At 34.9% G+C, this 22,839-nt stretch overlaps 2 protein-coding genes across 20 annotated transcripts in view; one reads left to right on the top strand and one right to left on the bottom strand.

Annotated features, from left to right (window-relative positions):
- The window catches only part of Abcd1 (ATP binding cassette subfamily D), a 24,674-nt gene extending 7,137 nt beyond the window's left edge, over positions 1 to 17,537 (bottom strand). Inside the window, exons 1-2 of one of the 10 annotated variants that reach the window (XM_089472693.1) lie at positions 17,445 to 17,537; positions 2,039 to 2,696 (exon numbers count right to left, since the gene is read on the bottom strand). In XM_089472693.1, the coding sequence (XP_089328819.1) occupies positions 2,039 to 2,625 (587 nt within the window). In that variant the 5' untranslated portion in view covers positions 2,626 to 2,696; positions 17,445 to 17,537. The other 9 variants (XM_089472691.1, XM_089472688.1, XM_089472690.1 and 6 more) reach the window with 9 other exon arrangements.
- Positions 17,226 to 22,839, top strand: LOC108617761 (tetratricopeptide repeat protein 39B-like). Of its 10 annotated transcripts, none has more exons than XM_089472707.1 (9): positions 17,430 to 17,569; positions 20,157 to 20,280; positions 20,561 to 20,881; positions 20,945 to 21,102; positions 21,193 to 21,364; positions 21,425 to 21,815; positions 21,891 to 22,239; positions 22,305 to 22,439; positions 22,504 to 22,839. In XM_089472707.1, the coding sequence occupies exons 2-9, from the start codon at positions 20,257 to 20,259 to the stop codon at positions 22,595 to 22,597; spliced, it is 1,644 nt and encodes a 547-aa protein (XP_089328833.1). In that variant the 5' UTR covers positions 17,430 to 17,569; positions 20,157 to 20,256; the 3' UTR covers positions 22,598 to 22,839. The 10 variants fall into 10 exon arrangements, with proteins under 10 accessions (XP_089328829.1, XP_089328831.1, XP_089328830.1 ...); XM_089472700.1 differs by having other exon boundaries at positions 21,425 to 22,239; positions 22,504 to 22,616; positions 22,667 to 22,839; XM_089472703.1 differs by lacking the exon at positions 17,430 to 17,569 and adding an exon at positions 17,226 to 17,342 and having other exon boundaries at positions 21,425 to 22,239.

The raw sequence follows: 22,839 nt of genomic DNA, 5'->3' as shown, positions 1-22,839 counted from the left end.
ATATCATGGAGGTATAAAAGTTTATCTGAATATTAATTTAAAATGTTCTCTTACAATACAAATCATTATTAAAGTATGTCTTTAAGTTCAGTTCAGATTTCTCTAGATCTTTAAATAAATATTATGCATTGTTAGTTATGCAATTTCAGTTAGTTTTAGTTATCATTTTGGATGAATATCACTGCTTATCAATACCACTAACCAGAGAACACATAGACTAGACATGTAGAACAAACTTTTTCAACACCGAAGGTATTCTTATATTCTCAGGATCAATGTTTCTTCAAAATTGCTCGTAAATGTGAGCAGAATTGTTCCCTACATTTATTTTTGTTTGCCTTAGTACAGTGCTTATCATAATTATAGCCCACCCTGCACCTTAAACTTTGAGCCCGTTGTAACAAAATTTTTAAGGTTTTTTAAAAATAAATTTTACAGCACATTATAGACTGGAGCATTTTCAGTAGATTTGATCAAAATTTTAGTTCAATTTATGGAAAACTAAGAAAGAACCGTTAACTTTTGCTCTGTGCTAGCATTTTTGCTTGCATTTTTGTGTATCATAATTATAGCCCACTGTCGCAAATTTGAATTTATTAAGTGCGGAACAGACTTTTGGCTTTACAGACATTGTAATTAAGTAAATTTAGATAGTTTTTAAGAGATGCCGCTTGGAAAACAATTATCTTATTATGAAAAGGGCCGTATTTTCTCACTTTTCGAGTCAGGAGAGTCTATTTCGAGTATTTTACGAATTTTGAAAAAAAGTCTAAGTGTAATTAAAATTTTTTTGGATAACCCCGAAGAATAAGGATCAAGAAGACGTACTGGGTGAAAGCCGTTACTAATTGCGCACGATAAACGCAAAATTATTAAGAAAGCCAGCAACAACCCAACCGCTTGTATAGCTTTGGCCGCACATGTGGCCGAATCTATGTCAGCGATGACTGTTTGGCGAGTACTTAAGAGCTCAGGAATCATAAATAGGTCTAAACTGACCAAAGCATCCATGTTGCTAAGTCACCAGAAGGTTGCTCGACTTGGTTTTGCCGATGGACATACTGCGGCCGATCTGACATACGCGCGTTTGAATCATCGTCTTTTGGCTTACAGTATATTTATAAATTTTTACCCTAACAGGTCGTATTTTCTGATGGGAAGAAGTTTAACCTGGATGGTCCTGATGGGTTTGATACTTATTAGCATGATTTGAGGATCCTATGTTTTTTTCAAGGACAAACTTTGGAGGTGGCTCCGTCATAATTTGGGGTCCATTTTTTTCATTTGGTACCTGGGAATTGAAGTTTGTAACGAACCGAATGAACAGTGAAGAGTATATTCAGGCTCTGGATAGTATTCTCATTCCATATTCAAGGGAATTACGTGAGAAACCAATGGTTTTCCAACAGGATAATGCCAGAATCCATGTGAGCAGACGTACAAATGAGTGTTTGGAGGAATGTCATGTTGATGTCCTTGACTGGCCAGCATGTTTTGGGGATCTCAACCCGATAAAAATGTCTGGGGTAATCTTGCAAGACATGTGTATGCCAAAAATCGCCAGTTGGAGACAGTTGGATATCTTACAACGCAAATTCTAAACGACAATGACTAAATAACAAAGTTTCGAAAAGGACCTTTTATTAAATTTAGTGAGGAAGAGAATTTTTGAGTTAACTAAGACAAATGGAGGCCGGATTAAGTATTAACATTAGTTTTTCCATTAATCCGCAACGAATTCGGATTTTTTTTACAAAAATATGAATATGGGCTATAATTTTGATACAGAAAATGGTGCTGTTTTGTTTTTTGTTTTTTGTTGTTTTTTACTTCTTTTTAAGAAATCGTTATTAAATCGTAAATTTTAAGTGAAAAAGTTTTTTGCCATTCATAATTGAAATATTGAACTACTCATTTTTGAAGATTTTGAGGAAATATTCCATTTGGGAAAAATTTTCAGCCGATTCGTTTAAGTGGATTAAAAGTGGGCTATAATTATGATAAGCACTGTATTATAGACATATATAAAAGTACTTACCGAAATGCTAATGATAGCTTACTCTCCAGAAATCGTATCATTGAGTTGATGAATGTCGCAGGTATTGCAATGCCAAACCATTTTAGTAAAACGAGTGCAAACTGTTTGACATCTTTGCGGACGATAAACTTTACGATTGCTCCTTCTAATGCTGCCACATATATACTAAGGAATGTCCGGGAGATGAGACACAATGTATGAACAGTTAGAAGCCCAGTCTCATAGCATAACTTTTGCGGTATCATTATCCTAACCAGCATGCCGAGTTGCTTCAGAAACTCCTTGTTTAAGCCCGGTTCAAGTAATTGCTTATTTTTCTGTTTCAATTGCTTCTCGACCAGCAGTTTCTCTGCCTCGGCGAGCTTAAATTCTTCGTCCATCCCATATATCTCTGCCGGTGTAAGTGCACCCGCATTTTCACTTTTGTGTTTAATGCATGGGGCATTTCGGATATATGGTACAGTTACCTTAATGGTTAATGCAAATAAGGCAGTACCCACTAGGGCATAACTGAATGCTTGCTTTGGCAGTCTAGATTGCTCATATTTTTCCGTTAAACGGCCAACATATTTTGAAAACACTGTCATATCTATATGTAAATCTAGTCGTAGAATAGACAGGTATATATGTTTACGTTTACAAAATTAAAAAAATTTCACTGAAATTATACAAACTAGCATTTTAGTATATTGCAAAAGTGAATAAGTATATTGGTTTACAAATGATCCCGATCTATCCATTAGGGGCTTAGCCAATCGGAAAATGCGTTTTCCAGTAAGCCAATGATCACATTAATTGAATGGCTCGAATGTTTTAATTGGGATATGTACAGTGCCGCTAACTTGAATAGTTTTAACGTTTTTATGCCTTTAACCCATTGAAATAGGAAATCAGGGTATAATGGTTTTGTTGAAATGTATGTAACAGTCAGAAGGAGGCGTGGCAGACCCCACAAAGTATATACAATATATTCTTGATCAAGGCGACGAACTGAGTCGATTTAGCCCTATCCGTCTGTCTGTCCGTCCGTCCGTCTGTATGTATGAACGCGTCGATTTAAGAAGATATAGGAGCTAGAGACTTCAATTTTTTTAAATGTCCGTATATATAACTCAATATTTTGTCCCGTTATTTTTTTGTATCGATAAAAATCTTATCGAAAGTAAGTTATAAAATTATATCTCCTACACCTTTAGAGCTAGATGTACATTAATATGTAATTTATAGAATTTCGATTTTTTTTTATAATTCACCCCCAACCCTTTTATCCTCCCCCTCACCATAAAAAGCGTATTTCAAATACAGGTATATCTCGTATAACGCGATAGTTACGTTCCAGAAGAATTGCGCGCTATGTAAATCCGCGTTATCTGAAACATAGTTTTCCTATAAATTTGGGGGTTAGGTTCCCATAGGTTTTTTTTTTTTCAACAGCTGAAATTTTGTATGAAGGTCCGCGTCGACCACCCAGGATTACGAGCTATGGGCGATATATCTCCGCGTCTTGGGGCGTGGTAAATCGGATAAAACTGTATCTCCTAAAAATGTAAGTCTAGAATACTGAAATTTTGCACGTGAGCTGATGTTTCGAATCTATAAAGATGGGTGGAATAATTTTATATCTACGCTTACTAGGGGCGGAAAAATATAGTGATTTTTCCAATTCTGCTATATTTTAGGCACTATTAATGCTAGAGACCAGAAATTTGGCATATTTACGCAGGTTGACCACCCAAGTCTAACGAGCTATGGTAGACATATGTCCGCCCATAGGGGGCGTGGCAAACAACAAAAGTTTATATCTCCTACAGTTTAAGAGTTAGAAGCTTCAAATTTGAGTTACTGGTAGCCTCCTCTATCGATGCCTTAAAAATAATGTTAGCTCGTCTTTAGGGGCGAGGCATATCGAAAAATACCCTGCAATTTTCACATTTTTTTTGCGTAAGAATTCAAATTTTGCATTTAGGTTACCGGTTGCTTGTGCTAAGAACTGGTCAAATATTAGGAGCCTTGTCATAACTGATTAACTTTTGTATAAAACAAAATTTATTTCAATAAAATATGAGTATTCTTTGATGAGATATAATACTTTTCATTCTTAAAAAGTCAAAAATTGCATGTCTTTACTCTCATATCTACTGCGATCTCGGAGCTCATACGAACACATGGCAACATGGCCATATTGACTTAGCTCGCCGCCTTGATATGCATGCTATATAGCGTTTTCCACAGATTCTGCTATATTTTGAGCACTATTAGTGCTAGAGAATATATATTCGGGTTGAAAGCTCAAAATCAATAATTTATGACGTATATATATATATATATATATATATATATATATATATATACATATAATTAGTGGCATAGCAGCTAGGAAAATCAGCCGTGAATGAGTATTCTTATGTCGGTAAAGCCTGACTGCATGTTTACTTGTTTTCTTTACAATATTTGTAATTATCGTGTTTATCACTTTTTAAAATTCTATATGTACATACAATTAATTTGAAGAGCACAATTTTAGGAACGCTGAAATTATTTTAACTCGCGTCTTTTATATAAGCAAAAATATCGTATTCATTTTCAATAAATAGTTTACGTAGAATCAAAGGTCACCGCCTACATATTTTTCCAGAACGAACCTTGTACAGGGAACTAGTCAAGCATTCACTTATATATTCGATCTATATCTGCTAATACGATTGCCTTTGCGATGTCGATTGATTCGCAATCTCAATAAAACTGAGACATGAATTGAACTTGACGGCTGTTTTATGATGGGCCTCACTTCAGTTCGGTTCACTAACAACTGATTCCCAAGAGATTATTCACGCTTACTCTCATTTTTGTTTTTTATACCCTGAACCCATTGAAAATGAAAAATCCGGGTATAATAGTTTTGTGAAAAGTATGTAACAGAAGATTTAAGAGCTAAAGAGCTGAAATTTGGCAGGCATACTCCTGTATACCATAGGCAAAACAATTTTATCTTATTTTTTCAATAACTCATCCGATACCTTTTTTTTTCGAGAATAATCGAAAAATCGACTTTGTTTTTTCAGTCTAATTTGAACACTTTTAGACCTAAAGACTTCAAATTGGGAAGTTAGTTAATGGATACAAAGATTTTGTAATTTATTTTGGATTTTGGATACCACGCTCCCTTCGCCCACAATTTGTAAAAAACGTATTTCAAGTACTAGAGACTTATTCTTTGGAATGTACACTCATTTTAGCCATATGATCACGCTCTAAAAGTTTCATAAAGATAGTCTTACTAGAAGAGAAATTATTCAACTAATAAATTCTCATAATATTGTCCCCACTGCAGCACAGCCCAAGCGCAGTCGCTGCTTACTGCGCAGTTAGCAGAGCTGAGTTTATATAGCTTTGTCCGTCTGTCCGTATGAACGCCTAATCGAGCAGTCTCGACTAGAGCTTTCTCACTGGTGTTATTCATACAAGTATGAAAATTATCAAATAACCCAATTCGATACGTTTTAAGAATTCGTAATCTTAAGTTAACCCAATCAATGAGGCCGATAGCGAATTTATATTAGATTATATATAGTACAAGTTAGTCACAAGTTACACACTGTTTTTTATACCCTAAACCCATTGAAAAGTGGAAATCGGAAATAATGGTTTTGTGAAAAGTATGTAACAGGCAGAAGGAATCATCGCAGACCCCATAAAGTATATATATTCTTGATCAGGGCGACGGGCTGAGTTTATATAGCCCTGTCCGTCTGTCCGTATGAACGCCTAGATCTCAGAAGTTATAAGAGCTAGAGATCTGAAATTTTGCATGCAGACTCGTGTATACCATACGCAGTACAAGTTTATCATATTTTCGCCCACAATTTGTAAAAAATGTATTTCAAGTACTAAAGACTTGGACTTTGGAATGTTCACACCATTTAATCATATAGTCACGCTTTGAAAGTTTCATTAAGATCTTCCGTCGACATAAGAAGCGCATCCCAAGTCACTTACTGCGCAGTGAGCAGAGCGTGTTCTTATACGTACGTGTGGAGTGCAGAATAATTAGAATATGAGCTTGGAGGGTTCAGGGTATCTCGTAGTCGAGCAGTCTCGACTAGAGCCTTCTTACTAGTTTTTTTTTTTAATTCGCCCCAATCTTGTAAAGAAACGATATTTAGTTGCCAGGCTACGTGTTTATGAATGTGTTTGTGCGTGTGCATATGTCTCGCATCGAGATATCTCGACTAGAACACTAGTACTTGTTTTTGTGCGATAAAAATAGACACATTGGAATACGGGTATAGCGACTCTCGTTATACCCGGAGGACACTTAAACCAAAAGGAGCAAACAACCAATCAAAACTAAATTTAATAAATTTATTTCAATAACAAGTAAGAAAACTCTACTCGAGAGTGCTCGACTAGATTCTGCCCTGAACCGACCTAATAAAATATCACATTTTGTGGGGTTCAAAATTTCAATTTCGATAGGTTTCAAAATATAAATGAAATAAAAAAATCATTAACTTATACAGTTCACAATATTGATATGTATAAAATGTACACTAAAGCTCAAATTATTTAATTCCTTGTCCTGAATACTCACTAAAATACTACTGAGGTAACCATAAATTGCCTCAAAAATCTTAGCGCTATTATACATACATACATATTTATTTATGTATTCATTAGATAGATTTAAACTGTCTTTTATTGTCACTCTCAACTAATTAGCCATGTTAATTAACAAGAGTGAAAAAAGTTAATGAACGAACAAGTGAAGCAGTGCGCTATAGGCCAGAAACGTCTTGAGTGATTTTACATTGGAGCGAGCTCAAGGCGTCATAGCTTACGGCCTTCAATAATGAGCGAGAATAGATTCACTGCTGCAGGCGCTGCAGCTAGCAAATCTAACCTTAACTAAATTTTGAGAGCTCAAGCACAACAATCGCAATGTGATTCTATGAATATGCTAGAATAAGTTTGAATCTATGCGTGCACACGTATAGGAACACAAAACAAAAACCGAAACTCTATAAAGTACATGTGATTCAATGTTTAAAATTTGGCGACTCTAGCTTTAAAGATGTAGCAGATATGCATTTTGTATATTATTGGTTTTCGATAAGGGTTTTAATCGATAGCAAAATGACGGGGCAAGTTATTGATTTTTAAAGCAAAACTCGATATGCGCGTGCTGTACACGGACCTAGGAAAGCTCTAGTAGAGACTGTATACGCACGCACACAGAAACACGCATTGGCTGCAGTGTTGGCTTACTATGGGAACTTAATTGTTTAATAACTTTACTTGTCGATGAACGATCTTCATGCAACTTTAAGATTATGATTATAACATGGATATGCGTGTATTTGCCAAAGCACAACTCTCTAGAATTAGAAATACGTCTTTTATAAAGTTGATGGTGAGGGGGTGAATATAGAGGTGGGGGGTTTAACAAAAGCCCAAACTGTATAAAATGCATATAAGTATACATTTAAAATTTGAAGACTCTAGCTTTAAAAATGTAGGAGATATAATGTTAAAACTGATTTTCGATAATGTTTTTTATCGATAAAAAATAACGGGTTTGAGTTATCAATTTTTACTGATACTCGATATCCGCGCTCTAGCTCTTATATATATACATATGGACAGACGGACGGACAGGGCCAAATCGACTCAGCTCGTCGCCCTGATCAAGAATATTTTTTTATACCCTGATTTCCCATTTTCAATGGGTTCAGGTTTGCAAATTACAACAAATTTTTTGTTCTCAAACATAACAACAATTTAATTCTTAAAAATTAAAATATTATTTACAGAAATATTACATGTTTTTATATAAAAAAAAAATGAGCATATCAAGATTTGCGCTTAATAGCCTTGTTCGCCTTTCATTTAAAATTTGTCCAGAAGAGGGAAATACATTAAATATTTTTTGCCACAATTTAAGGTCCGTTGCCTGACAACTTTGAATTATAGCGTGTGGCATAATATTTATTAATTGCATTTTTACCAGGTTCATCAAGTTTTCTTTTTTTTTTTTTTTTTTGGTTGATTTTTGTCCAAAAACTCTAGAAATTCAAGATTCAAATTTGTCGGAGAGTTCTCAATTCTCGCGTCCTCGATTGAATCATTTTGCATATCATAAATTTCAACCATCATGATTTTGACGGTCTCCAAAATATGATTTTTTTGGGTAAAACGGGTTGAGCGACGTAACCCGCACCCGCCCGCACCCAACCCGAAACTCGATTTTTCAGCCCATACCCACGGGTAACCGCGGGTGCTCACGGGTACCCGATGAAAACCCGCCCGTGCCCACCTCTAGTTCAGAATGTCACATTCGCCACTAGAGAATTGTCCATATATACTTTATGGGGTCTGCGATGATTCCTTTTGCCTGTTACATACTTTTCACAAAACCAATATACCCTGATTTCCCATTTTCAATGGGTTCACGGTATAAAAAATGAAATGAAAGTGTATTTTCTTGTGTGCCACGCCCCTAAAGAGGCGTAAAAAGCATTTTTAGGGCATCGATAGAGGAGGCTACCAGGAACTTAACTATCAAAGTTGGGTGGTCAACCGCGGGTGGTCGCGTATATATACGAAATTTCAGGTCACTAGCATCAAATGTGCCTAAAATATAGCAGAACTCGAAAAATCACTATATCTATATTTGCAACGCTCCTAGTAGGTGTAGATATGTATATATACAGTGCTTATCATAATTATAGCCCACCCTGTAGCTAAAACTTTGAACCAATTTTAACAACATTTTTAGGGTTTAAAAAAAAAAAAAAAGTACGGTACTTTGTTGACAGAAGCATGTTCAGTAGAATTTACCGCAATTTGGGTTCTATTTATAGAAAACTAAAAAAGAACCGTTAACTTTTGCTGCATGCTCGCATATTCGCTTGCATTTTTGTGTATCATAATTATAGCCCACAGTAGCAAATTTGAGTTTGTTAAGTGCGGAGCAGACTTTTGGATTTACAAACATTGTAATAAAGTAAATTTAGATAGTTTTTAAGAGATGCCGCTTGGAAAACAATTATCTGATTATGAAAAGGGCCGTATTTTCTCGCTTTTCGAGTCAGGAGAGTCTATTTCGAGTATTTCACGAAACTTGAAAAGAAGCCGACGTGTAATTAAAAAATTTTTGGACAATCCCGAAGAATATGGATTAAGAAAACGAACTGGCCGAAAACCGTTACTAAATGCGCGCGATAAACGCAAAATTATTAACAAAGCCAGCAACAGCTCAACCTCTTGTAGAGCTTTGGCCTCAGATGTGGGATCTGTGTCAGCGATGACTATCTGGCGAGTTCTGAAGGGCTCAGAAATCATAAAGAGGTCTAAACTGACCAAAACACCCATGTTGCTAAGTCGCCACAAGGTTGCTCGTCTTGATTTTACCGAAAGACATACTGCGACCGATTGGACACACGTGCGTTTGAATCATCCTCTTTTGGCTTACAGTATATTTGTAAATTTTTACCCTAACAGGTCATATTTTCTGATGAGAAGAAGTTTAACCTGGATGGTCCTGATGGGTTTAATTCTTACTGGCATGATTTGAGAAAGGATCCTATGTTTTTTTCAAGGAGAAACTTTGGAGGTGGCTCCGTCATGATTTGGGGAGCATTTTGTTCATTTGGAACCTTGGAATTGAAGTTTGTAACGAGCCGAATGAACAGTGAAGAGTATATTGAGACTCTGGATAGTAGTCTCATTCCATATCTAAGGGAATTTCGTGAGAAACCAATGGTTTTCCAGCAGGATAATGCCAGAATCCATGTGAGCAGACGTACAAAGGAGTATTTAGAGGACTGTCATGTTGATGTCCTTGACTGGCCAGCTTGTTCTCCAGATCTCAACCCGATAGAAAATGTGTGGGGTATTCTTGCAAGACGGGTGTATGCCAATAATCGCCAATTTGAGACAGTTGGAGATCTTAAAAGACAAATTCTAAATGAATGGCAAAGCCTCCAAAAGGACCTTTTATTAAATTTAGTGGCTTCAATGAGGAAGCGAATTTTTGAGTTAACTAAGGCAAATGGAGGCCGGACTAAATATTAAAAATAGTTTTTCCATAAATTTCGTGTTTTATTGACCAAAATATGAACATGGGCTATAATTTTGATACAGAAAATGGGTGCTGTTTTTCTTAGTTTTCTACTTCTTTTTAAGAAATCATTATTAAATCGTTAATTTTAAGTGAAAAAGTTTTTTGCCATTCATAATTGAAATATTGAACTACGCATTTTTAAAGATTTTAAGGAAATATGTCATTTGGAAAAAATTTTCAGCTTATTCGTTTACGTGGATTAAAAGTGGGCTATAATTATGATAAGCACTGTATTTTTCACCTATCTTTATAGAATTGAAACATCAGCTCACGTGCAAAATTTCAGCATTCTAGACTTACAACTTTAGGAGATACAGTTTTATCCGACTTGTCACGCCCTCAATCTGCGGAGATATATCCGCCATAGCTCGTGATCTTGGGTGGTCGACGCGGACCTACATACCAAATTCCAGCTTTCTAGCTCTTCAACTAACATGATTTCTGGTATATCGGAAAATGCATTTTCCGATTTGCTGCGCTCAGTCTCTAGTTTCAATATCGCCGAAATAAACTGCGTTCATACGGACAGACGGACGGATAGCAAGTCAGACATTGCACAAAACTAATATACTAATTCACTTTCATGAATGAGTAAGAAAATGAAAAAAAAAACAAGTAAGAAAATTCTAGTCGAGAGTGCTCGACTAGATACTACCCTGAACCCAACAAATAAAAATGCTCATTTAGTATGGCTGAAATTTCAATTTCGATGTATTTAAAAATAAAAATCAAATACCAAACTCATTTAATAAAATATAAAAATATTTTGAAACAATTAAAAAAATTAACATCAGTTGCATCGATCGGGATTCGAACCGCGACTTCTCGATCGAGCGTCATGCTGCTAACACACTAGGCCACCTCACTCCTGCTAGTGGCGCTGGCAAAACTCAAATAGATTCACTGCTGCAGCGCCATCTACCAAAACTAAACGAAACTAGCTGCTGATGTGATTCTAAGAATCTGCTAGAATAACCAAACTATTAAAAACGCACATAAAGTATAGTTAAAAGTTCAATTTCGGTGTATTTAAAAATATAAATTAAATAGAAAACTCATTTATGAAAATATAAAAATATTTTGCAACAATTAAAAAAATTAACATCAGTTGCATCGATCGGGATTCGAACCGCGACTTCTCGATCGAGCGTCATGCAGCTAACACACTAGGCCACCCCACTCCTGCTAGTGATGCTGGCAAAACTCAAATAGATTCACTGCTGCTGCGCCATCTACCAAAACTAAATAAAACTAACAGCTGATGTGATTCAACGAATGTTTTTGTTGTAGCTGCTGCACGTGCGTTTGTTAATTGGCCAAATATTTGATTTTTTTTATTAATTTTTGACTGAACGGAATTTAATGAAACTTTCAGCATATGATCTACATATTATATTGAATATTTGAGAAATTAAAAAAAAAGAAAAATCATTCACAATTAGCTATAGTGGCATCTGATTTGAACTTGAATGTTTTTACTCGATAAAAACATAACGGGATGATTTATCGAATTTTAAAAGCAAACTCGACGTCCGCGCTGTATATACGGTCATTTTTAAAAAAAATTCAAGTCTCTAGCTCTTATATCTTCGGAAATCGACGCGTTCAAACATACGGACAGACGGACAGACGGACAGACGGACGGACGGACAGACGGACAGACGGACAGACAGACAGACGGACAGGCCCAAATCGACTCAGCTCGTCGCCCTGATCAAGAATATATATACTTTGTGGGGTCTGCCACGCCTCCTTCTGCCTGTTACATACATTTCAACAAAACCATTATACCCTGATTTCCCATTTTCAATGGGTTCAGGGTATAAAAAAAAAAAAAAACAGGACAAACCATTTTTATACACTGAACCCATTTTCAATGGGAAATCAGGGTATAATGGTTTTGTTGAAATGTATGTCCGTCTGTCTGTACGTCCATCCCTCCGTCCGTCCGTATGTATGAACGCGTCGATCTCAGAAGATAAGAGACTTGAAATTTTTTTCCTAGGTCCGTGTATATCACGCGCATATCAAGTTTTTTTTATATATCGATAGCTACTCCCGATATTTTATTATCGATTAAAAACCTTATCGAAAGCTAGTTATTTAATTATATCTCCTACACCTTTGGAGCAAGAGCTTCCAAAGTTTTAATGTAGACTTATATGTATTTTATATAATTTCGATTTTTGTTGTAATTTACCCCCACCCCTATATCCACCCCCTCACCCTCACCTTTGTAAAAGGCGTATTTCAACTACTAGAGACGTGTGCTTTGGAATGTACATACATTTTCACCATATGATTACGCCCTGAAAGTTTCATTAAGATTGTACGTCAAGAAATTAAATTATTCAACAAATAAATTCTCATAATATTACCCACACTGCAGTGCAGCCCAAGCGCAGTCGCTGCTTACTGCGCAGTTCTGCGCGTTCTAATACGTGCATGTGTATGTATGTGTGTCGAAAAGAAGTGCAGAATGATTAGAATATCAGCTTGGAAGGTTCAGGGTATCTCCTAGTCGAGCAGTCTCGACTAGAGCCTTCTTACTTGTTTGATATAAATTTGCAATTTATACTACATTTGCAGATTCTGCAGTACGCCTTATTGGTGTCTTTATCTCGGGCTACCAACGACTTGAAATCTGGCTGCTGTAGCCAGCAATCCCAGCCAGCCAGCAATGCCTATAAGTCTCCTTGGGCATTTTATCACTCTATTCGCATTGAACACAATTACAAGTGATATCGATAATATATACAAAGCACCTACCCAATTCAATTTCATACACATTTTGGCACGGTTCTTAACCAAATTTCGGTACACAATTCAGCATATGTAATGCTAAAGTTCTGTTCAAGTGTTATCCAATGTTAATTAATAGAATTCTGTTGGATCCACAACCGATCAACTGGAAGACAGCCAACAACTGGAAAAATAAAAATACGATTCGCATTCACAAAAAAGGACAGATTCCCGGATAAAGAATATTTGATATTTTTTCCGGATGAAGCCCTTAAAAACAGAACAGATCTGTCCGGAAAAAGGACAAATTGGCATCACTAGTCTACGCCCACTAGGGGCGTGGCAAATCAGACATGAAGATATAGTGGTTTTTAAAATTCTACTATAGGTTGGACACTATTCTTGCTAGAGACGTCAAATTTGCTATATATACTCGGGCTAACGATTCAAGACCAAAAGGTTTCACGGATATATGTCCGCCCACAGAGGGCGTGGCAAACCGCAAAAGTTTATATCTCCTAAGTATAAAAGCTAGAAGCTTCAAATTGAGATAATTAAGTTACTAATAACAATCTCCTCTATCGGTGAACTAAAAATAATTATTGCGCCTCTATAGGGGCGTGGCATATCGAAAAATACCCTGTAATTTTCACATTTTTGGTGGAGCGAAAGCATCCAAATTTTGAAGTTAGGTTACAGTTAGCTTGTTTTATGAACTGACAAAAAAGATGTCTCTACGCCTAATAAAAGCGTGGCAAATCAGCCCTGTCTGTCCGTCCGTCTGTCCGTATGTATGAACGCGTCGATCTTAGAAGATATAAGAGCGCATATCGAGTTTTTCTCTAAATATCGATAACTACTCCCGATATTTCATTACCTATTAAAAACCTTATCGAAAGCTATTTAATTATATCTTCTACACCTTTAGATCTAGAGCTTCCAAATTTTAAATGTAGATTATTATATATATATATATATTATAAGATTTCGGTTTTTGTTAACCGAGGGTGGATATAGGGGTGGGGAGTAAATTGTAACAAAAGCCGAAATCGTATAAAATGCATATAAGTATACATTTGAAATTTTGAGTTTCTAGCTGTTGGAGATATTTATAATATTATACGGTTTTTTATCGATAAAAAAAAACCGGGACGAGTTATCGATTTTTGGTGATAAACTCGATGTCCATCAATATTTTCAAAATCAAGCATCGATGTTGGATTAATACATCGGATTGAAAATTCGATGTATCAATGTATTTTTATTTATTTTTTTTTTTTTTTTAATTTTTTTTACTGGTGCTCATATGTCGTTATTAAAAAAAAATAAATAAATAAAAAAAGAAAAAAAAAAAACTTTAAAGCAGTATTTTGCTTTAGGCCTACCTTTAAAATTTCTAATTTTTAACATAGCACTATGGTTTTTTTTTTGGCATTAATTGTAAATGAAGAGCTAGGAACTTGAAATTTAAGGAATATATTAGTAATGTTAAAAAGAAAATTCGGATTTTTTTTTTACAATTAGGCGTGGCATTCAAATTTTCCGCCCCTTTTACATATTATATTAAATTAAAAATCATTACATGTGGGCTCAAATTATTTTTAATAACTTTTTTGTACACTTTTAGCAACTTTAAATTATATTTTTATTATATTTCATTCAACTGCAAAAAAATATTAATATTTGAAGAAACTTAGGGATATATAAAATATATGCGATATAATTTTAAACTGAATGGTCTTCATATTCTTCATCTAATTCAAAATTTAATTCTAAATTTTTATCATTTATGTTTTGGTCTTCATTTTCATCCTCATTTTCGTCTTCATTTTCTTCTTCAACTAAGGTTGGCTCCATTAAGCCTCCAAATGGTAATTGAATATTGGGATCTTCCAAAAGTTCAACCACTTCTTTTGGGAATTTATTTTCTTGATTTTCTTTTTGCGTTCTTTTAAACTGAGTGAAGAGAGAAGTGGATCAGGTGAGTCTAAAGCCCTATTAAATATATCAGTTAAATTCTCTAATCAGCTACATTTCCTGGCGTGAGATTTTCTATCATTTCTATACAGCTTGTTCCGGGCTTCAGACGCGTTTTTTCCTAATATGCCAACAGGAATTATGCAAGTGCCCATAATTTGGTATCCATGCACCAAAATTTTGTGAACAGTTGGGGACATCGGGTACCAAGAATAAGTTGACATATACAAACTAAATGTTTCAGAGCAAAACTTTTTAAATTTTGTTGTTGTTACAAATAGTGATTGAAATCTTTGCTTATAGATACTTTGCCCTGTTGAACCATCAAATCCATAACTCAAAACCAATTTATAATGTGTTGTTTCAGAAACATTTAGGACATCTTGCTGCATATCAAGGATGCGATCAACCGTATGATTTTACAGATTTTGTAGACGCACTTCGGCTTTTGTTTCAGAGAAACATATATCTTTTGAAATGTAATTTTTCTTTTGCCACTTCTGAATAAGGTGGATAAATGTCACAATCATGTAGTTTGTTCATTGCTTTTATGTTTAAAGATTGCTGCTTTGTAAATCCGCCTTCAATAATAAATGCCAGAGCGTTTTCAGGACTAATTGGACTAGGCATTTTGGCTTCTACTCTTTTTCTAAAATTGTTTATATTATCGTTGCTTAATGTTTTTTTTTGACCAATGTCATGTCTTTGTCTTTCGACTTTTTTTGCCGATACCGAAGCAGCATGTATAAGCAACTGGGTCGAATGATTTTGTTGTGTGGCAAGATCAGATGCTAGCTTTCTTTTTAATCAAGATAGCTAAGTTCTTTACGGCCAGCTTTACTTTGCAAAGTACCTTCACAATCAATTATCACCCTACCTTCAAGCCACCTTGCATGATGCATTTTAAACCTTTCCAAATTCCGGTTGCACTTTGGCAGATGCTTTCTATTATTATTTTCGCTAATATTATTGTTAATTTTTTTAATAATAAAGTTTTTTACCGCGTCTTCTAGGCGGTTGTTGTTGGTCCATACCTCCAGAAGCTCTGCACGACAAAACTCGTTTTTAACTGCAAAAACTAAGTTTTTTCCAAAAGGAACAAAAAGGAGCAAACGAGTTTAACAGATTCCGAACTTGGACATAATACACAACAACTGTTACATCAAACCTCTGTGAAGTGGTGTGCTGCACAAAAGTAATACTCCACGGAACACACGTACATTTGTTAATTTTTAGGTAAAAATACACATAGATAACAGACTGGACAACTGGACAATAACACAATTACAATCTAAAAGTAATAGCAATAACTTATTGTACATACCATTAGGTACGTTTTCCATTATACACTTTCTTTGTTTATGTTTACACAAAAACTCCACTTTAATTGCAAGTTAAACAAAATTTCCCGCGCTTTTTATATATCAAATGCAACTATGTAACAGCTGACTTTAATGTGTAAACTATTAATGGTATTCCCTAAATTTACAAAAAAAATACTATTTAATCTAGTTTAAGTATATATATTCAATAAATAAAAGAAAATTGTAACAAAATTTTTTTTGAATAAATGCCAAAAAAAATCAATTATACATTTCACTAAAATAAACAGAATTACATATTATTTTAGAAAGAAAAGAATTTGCCAGCAACGGAAAAAATTTGATTACAATTTCAAATAAATTAGGATAGGTACTTTTCATACCTTCCCAAAAAGACAAAAGGTTGCTTTCAAATGGCGTTTACTGCATTCGCAGATAATGAGGTTTTACAAAACATCGATGCATCGTTCAACATCGGTATAAGCTAAAACATCGGTAAAAATTGGTAATAAAACTAGTATGGACACTAAGCGAACAATTAGTGGTATGGGGACCAACAAAGACGGCCACTATAAGGGGAGCCGTTATAGCCGGATTCCACTATATATACACATTCATGATTCATCAGCGGAAATCGCTAGACAATTAGAGACGATCACATGCACACACATAGATATCTATGTATTTTCATATATGTATGTATGTACATATGTATGCATAAACATACAAGTACACATGTATGTATATGTATTTAAATATTGAAAGTTAACAGGATCTCTAAGATGACTGACTCTCCACAAGGATGTTTTGAGAAAGTAAGAGTGAGTGTGAGTGAGTGAGTGAATAAAGAATAAATACATATGTATGGATGTACATTCATGGAAACAACTTACGATGTTACAATTTTTTTTTTTGTACAGGCGACAAACGTGATTCGAAGCTTATAGCATTCAGCTTTTTATCATGCTCGAACAGCTGATTGTCAGAAACACATATGCTTGGTGTATCTTTTCTTGATTGGTTAGTTTGCACTTTGTTTTCACATTTTCTCCATGCACAATAATTCGTATGTCTCGATTGCAAAATTTTGATTGCGAAAAGCTTCTAAAACAACGATAAAGCGAAACACTCGCAACACACTGTAAAACTACAATTAAAAACAGATTAACATTAATAAACCAGTTGCCAAATAGGCTATTGTTTGAATCTTAACATATTTAACCAAATCACCAATAATAATTACAATAAAAAAGTTTAATAGTTATCACAAATTATTTGTAAAATTCTGCCATGCATAGCAGTGGAACAAAACACAACTGAACAGCACGAGAGCTTAAAGCTTAATGTTGTACATATATGTATACTTATGTAATTATTGCGGACTAGCTTAGTTTTCATTTTTCCATTGCTATAATAAAAAAAAAAAAGAAAAATTCATTGCTACGTACATACACATATATATGCATATTGACACTCATGAATATTTATGTGTATAGTAATGCATTTATTTTTTTATGCATATATGCACATACATATTTATATTTTCACAAACATACATACATTTTTTACCAATTAAACGTAATACAATTGTATATACATACATATATATACAGGCATATGTACATATGTATATACATTTATATACGTACATATATACATATGTATGTATGTATGTCAGTGGACTTATACACAATAAATATATTGGTACTATACAATCAAAAGCTATTGGTGAAAAGGTTAATTCGCTTGCAGTGAATATATCAAAGTCCAAAGTTAAAACAAAGTATATGTAAATACATACATACATACATACATATATACATACATACACATCGTCGCATTTCCGCAAAATGATCGTATGTTGATTTTTTGCGAAATTGAAATTTTAATGCAGACATAAAGCGTCTGTCTCACATACTTGCAAAAAAATAACAGCTGAATTCACTCCAGTTTCGGAAAATAAAAATCAATTTCCATTTAAGCCTATGTACCCTAACATATAATAAAACAACTAAGAAAGCTCTAGTCGAGACTTCTCGACTACGAGATCCCCTGAACCCTTGGAGTAATAGCTATTTCAATAATTTTTCGCGTCTTTCAGCTTACACAAGAAACACGCACACACACGCACGCACACGCAGGCATACATACACACACATACATACACACACATACATACACACACATACACAAACACACATACACAAACATTTACATACATATACACACACAAGCATAAACACGCATGGGCGGCAGTGAGCGCTTACTATGAGAACTTAATTGCTTAATAACTTTTGTGGACGTACGATCTTCATGAAACTTTCAGATTATGATTATAGCATAGATATGCATGTATTTGCCAAAGCGCAAGTCTCTAGTATTTGAAATACGCTTTTTACAAAAGTGAGGGTGAGGGGGTGAATTTAAGGGTGGGGGTAAATTTAAACAAAAATCGAAATTGTATAAATTGCATATAAGCATACATTAAAAATTTGGAGACTCTAGCAATAAAGGTGTAGAAGATATAATTTTATAACTGGTTTTCGATAAGGTTTTCATCGATAAAAAAAGATCGGGATGAGTTATCGATTTTTAATGATAAACTTGATATGCGCGCTGTAATTACGGACATTTTACAAAAAAATTTGAAGTCTCTAGCTCTTATATCTTCTGAAATCGACGCGTTCATACATACGGTCGGACAGACGGACAGGGCCAAATCAACTTAGCTCGTCGCCCTGATCAAGAATATATATACTTTGTGGGGTCTGCCACGCCTCCTTCTGCCTGTTACATACATTTCAACAAAACCATTATACCCTGATTTCCCATTGAAAATGGGTTCAGGGTATAAAAATTAAAAAAAAAAGCTTCTGTAAAATTAAATACATACGACCGTTTCGCGGGGCCGCGACATGTTTATTATCATTAACATAAGCATAAATGTGGAATAAACAAGGCAGAAAGCTCTAGTCGAGACTGCCCGACTACGAGATCCCCTGAACCCTTTGAGCAATAGTTGTTTCAATCATTTTTCGCGTCTTTCTGCTTATACAAGACACAGACACGCACACACACACACACGCACGCATACACACCCAAGCATACACACACATCATACACACACACATGCACACACACAGAAATACGTACGCAAGCATAAACACGCATTGGCTGCAGTGGTAGCTTACTATAGGAACCTAATTGTTCAATAACTTTCAGATTATGAATATAACATAGATATGCATGTATTTGCCAAAGCACAAGACCCTAGTATTTGAAATACGCCTTTTACAAATGTGAGGGTGATGGGGTGAATTAGGGGTGGGGGGAAAATTTTGACAAAAATCGAAATTGTATAAAATGAAAAGTATACATAAAAAATTTGGAGACTCTAGCTTTAAAGATGTAGGAGATATAAATTTATTACTGGTTTTCGATAATGTTTTTAATCGATAACAAAATAACGGGGCAATTCATCGATATTTAAAGCAAAACTCGATATGTGCGTGCTAAACGGACCTAGGAAAAAAAATTTCAAGTCTCTCGCTCTTATATCTTCTGAGATCGACGCGTTCAAACATACGGACAGACGGACAGAGCTAAATCGACTTAGCTCGTCGCCCTGATCAAGAATATATGTACATATATACTTTGTGGGGTGCGCCACGCCTCCTTCTGCCTGTTACACACATTTCAACAAAACCATTATACTCTGATTGCCCATTGACAATGGGTTCAGGGTATATGCATGTGTGCATAAAAGAAGTGCAGAACAAGTAGAATATCAGCTTAGAGGGTTCAGGATATCTCCCAGTCGAGCACTCTCGACTGGAGTCTTACTTGTTTAATACTGCATAACAGTTAATACTCAAGAAACGTATATTGACTTTTATTTTAATTTGATAATTAAAAGAGAAACATTAATGTTAGTGACTAGCTTTCATTTTTGCAGGTCTATTGCGCATTCTCTACGTGTTGTGTATTTTATACAAATAAACTTTTTTCGAAAATCATATTAAAATTGTTGTGCATTAGCTTACAAAGTCAAAGACATGGATGACTCCGATTCATCCGAGGTAAGAAAACAGTTTGTATAACAAATATGGGTTGCCTACTGGGGAATATCCACAAAAAAAAAAAAAAAAAAAAAAAAAATTAAATAAATAAAAAATTCTGAGCTCTGCGCATGTCTGCGATGTCATGGTATTTATTTATAATATGTGTAAAATTTACATACCACGATCGTTAAAAAAAAAAACACCAAAATTGAATTGATATAACAATATTTATTATTTTACGTATGTATGTATGTGTGTAAATAGATAATATAGATAGTAATGCAATTAATTAATGCAGGAATTTTTTGACGCAAGATCGGAGCAATCCGACACAACACCATTAGAAATGGACCTCACAACATCTCTCAAGGAGGGAAAACTAGCCATCAACTATTTCTTTGATAACAGATTTGACGAGGCTCGGAAGCTATTAAAAACTTTTACTGGATTGAGTCTATATCATTCATTGGGCACTGCAGTGTTTGCATTTCTTGAGGCAATGCTTACTTTTGAGCACGTTGACGAAGCATCTGCCGAACTTAAAAGGTGTATAGACCTCTGCCAACGTTTGCGAAAAAAAAGCACTTTAGCGGGAGCAATCAGCAATACTTTCAAAAAAGTATAATCCATGCAATTGAATATCTTACAAATATAATTTATATAAAATTTGGATCGTTTGTAGAGAAATTTCAACAGTCTCACAGACCTGGAATGCCACGCAGAGCTCTGTATGGCCGAAGTGTTGCTGATGAGCGCGTTGCTCACCTTTATCGAGGACGAGAATCTCAGTGGACTCATCCGTGGCAGTTTACAAGTCCGTCAATGTTATAATTGTTTTAGGTATTATTACGAACGACTATGAAAAATAATGAATGAATTATATAAAAAGAGAGAGCTACCGAGAATATAGATAAAAGCCCTGTTTTTCAGATTCTGTGGACAAATAATGAAACACCGCACATGGGAATCGAGTCCAACGAGCGTAAAAATTCATTTTCGAAGCGGAGTATATCTGGGAATTGGTACTTTTAACCTGATGATATCTATGCTACCTGTTCGCGTTATTAAAGTACTGCAATTTATTGGGTTCTCTACTAATAGGGTAAGCTCCGCATAACGACAGAGTCCTTACCATTTATTTATTTTAAGTGACACTGTTTAGAAGGATGGGTTAAATGATCTACGCACAGGATATCAAGAAACCGGATTACGGCAAATATTATGTGCACTATCATTGTTGGGTTATTATCTAATGGTTATACCCATGCTCAGCGCTAAACTTTCCACGAATGATCTCAATTTATGTGATGAGATACTGACTAGCCAGTTGGTCAAATATCCGAATGGTGTTTGGACGTTGTTCTTTAAGGGGAGATTTGAATTAATCCAAGGCCATTTAGATGCCGCTGAGTCGTGGTATGTGCGGTCGTGGAAATCTCAGGATGCCTGGCCCCAATTTCACTATTTGAGCTTTTGGGAACTGTTATGGATCAATTGTATACAGCAGAAGTGGAGTGATGCTCAATTTTATGCTAGCCAATTATTCGAGAAGAGTAAGTGGTCACGATCTATATATACCTATCAGTTAGCTGCCATCAAATTAATGTTAAACCCAAAATCGGACGAAGACAAAAGCGAAATTAAAAGGTTAATGTTGGAGGTTCCAGCGTACCGGCAAAAAATCGCTGGCAAATCTTTGCCAATGGAGAAATTTATGGCTGGCCGGTCTATCCGATATAATAGCCAGAATAATAGACTCGTCTTGCCCATAATTGAGTTGATGTACCTATGGAATATCTTTAAATTTATTGGAAAAAATTACCAAATAGCTGATAGTATTCTACAAATCATAAATGGCGAGCTCGCCATGTTTGACAAACCATCTACTGATTTATATTACGCTGATAATCGTGCACTATGCCTTTTGCTACGTGGATCGTGCTATGTCCAAATGGGTAAATCTGTATTAGCTTTACAGTAAGTATCTCTCAATCCCCATATATGTACCTTATATGAAAACAATGCTGAAATCCGGCATGCAGGGATTTTACTGAATGTATTCATCAAAATGGAATTGTCGAAGATCACTTTATAATCCCATATGCCTACGTAGAATGTGCTCTTTGTCACGCCGCTAATGATCCGGCTCTGGCAATATCCATGCTGCAGAACACTAAGTACGAATAGATATATTACTATTAAATTACTATGAAGTACTTATTTTACATATTTTTATTTAAGAAAGAAGTTCTCGAAATATGCATTGGAGTCGAGGCTGCATTTCAGGATTCATATGGCTCTCATGGAATTAAATGGAAATAGTCACAGATTGTAACATATATATATATATATATATATATATATATATATATATATATATATATATATATATATATATATATATGTGTGTCATCGCCCTTGGACTTCGAGGTATAAGAAAGAAACTCACTTATAGAATGGGATAATGACATTCATATGTGTATATACGTTAAGCTATAAGATCCGATTTATGAAATACGAAAAGGGGTGGGCTTAGAATATCACAAAATGCTAAATAAAATAATTCTTACATATTAA

The sequence above is a fragment of the Drosophila arizonae genome, chromosome 6, assembly GCF_054131065.1.
Source record: "Drosophila arizonae isolate 15081-1271.41 chromosome 6, UAZ_ARI_1.0, whole genome shotgun sequence".
Taxonomy (NCBI): domain Eukaryota; kingdom Metazoa; phylum Arthropoda; class Insecta; order Diptera; family Drosophilidae; genus Drosophila; species Drosophila arizonae.
The sequence above is the reverse complement of the archived record's forward strand: the minus strand, read 5'-3'. Positions and strand labels throughout refer to the sequence as shown.

Excerpts from the sequence above, each read along its gene's own strand:
- LOC108617761 (XM_089472703.1), top strand. The coding sequence starts at position 20,257 with ATGGATGACTCCGATTCATCCGAG. Across the intron at positions 20,281-20,560 it reads ATGACTCCGATTCATCCGAG|GAATTTTTTGACGCAAGATC; the intron begins GTAAGAAAACAG and ends TAATTAATGCAG. Across the intron at positions 20,882-20,944 it reads TCAGCAATACTTTCAAAAAA|AGAAATTTCAACAGTCTCAC; the intron begins GTATAATCCATG and ends GATCGTTTGTAG.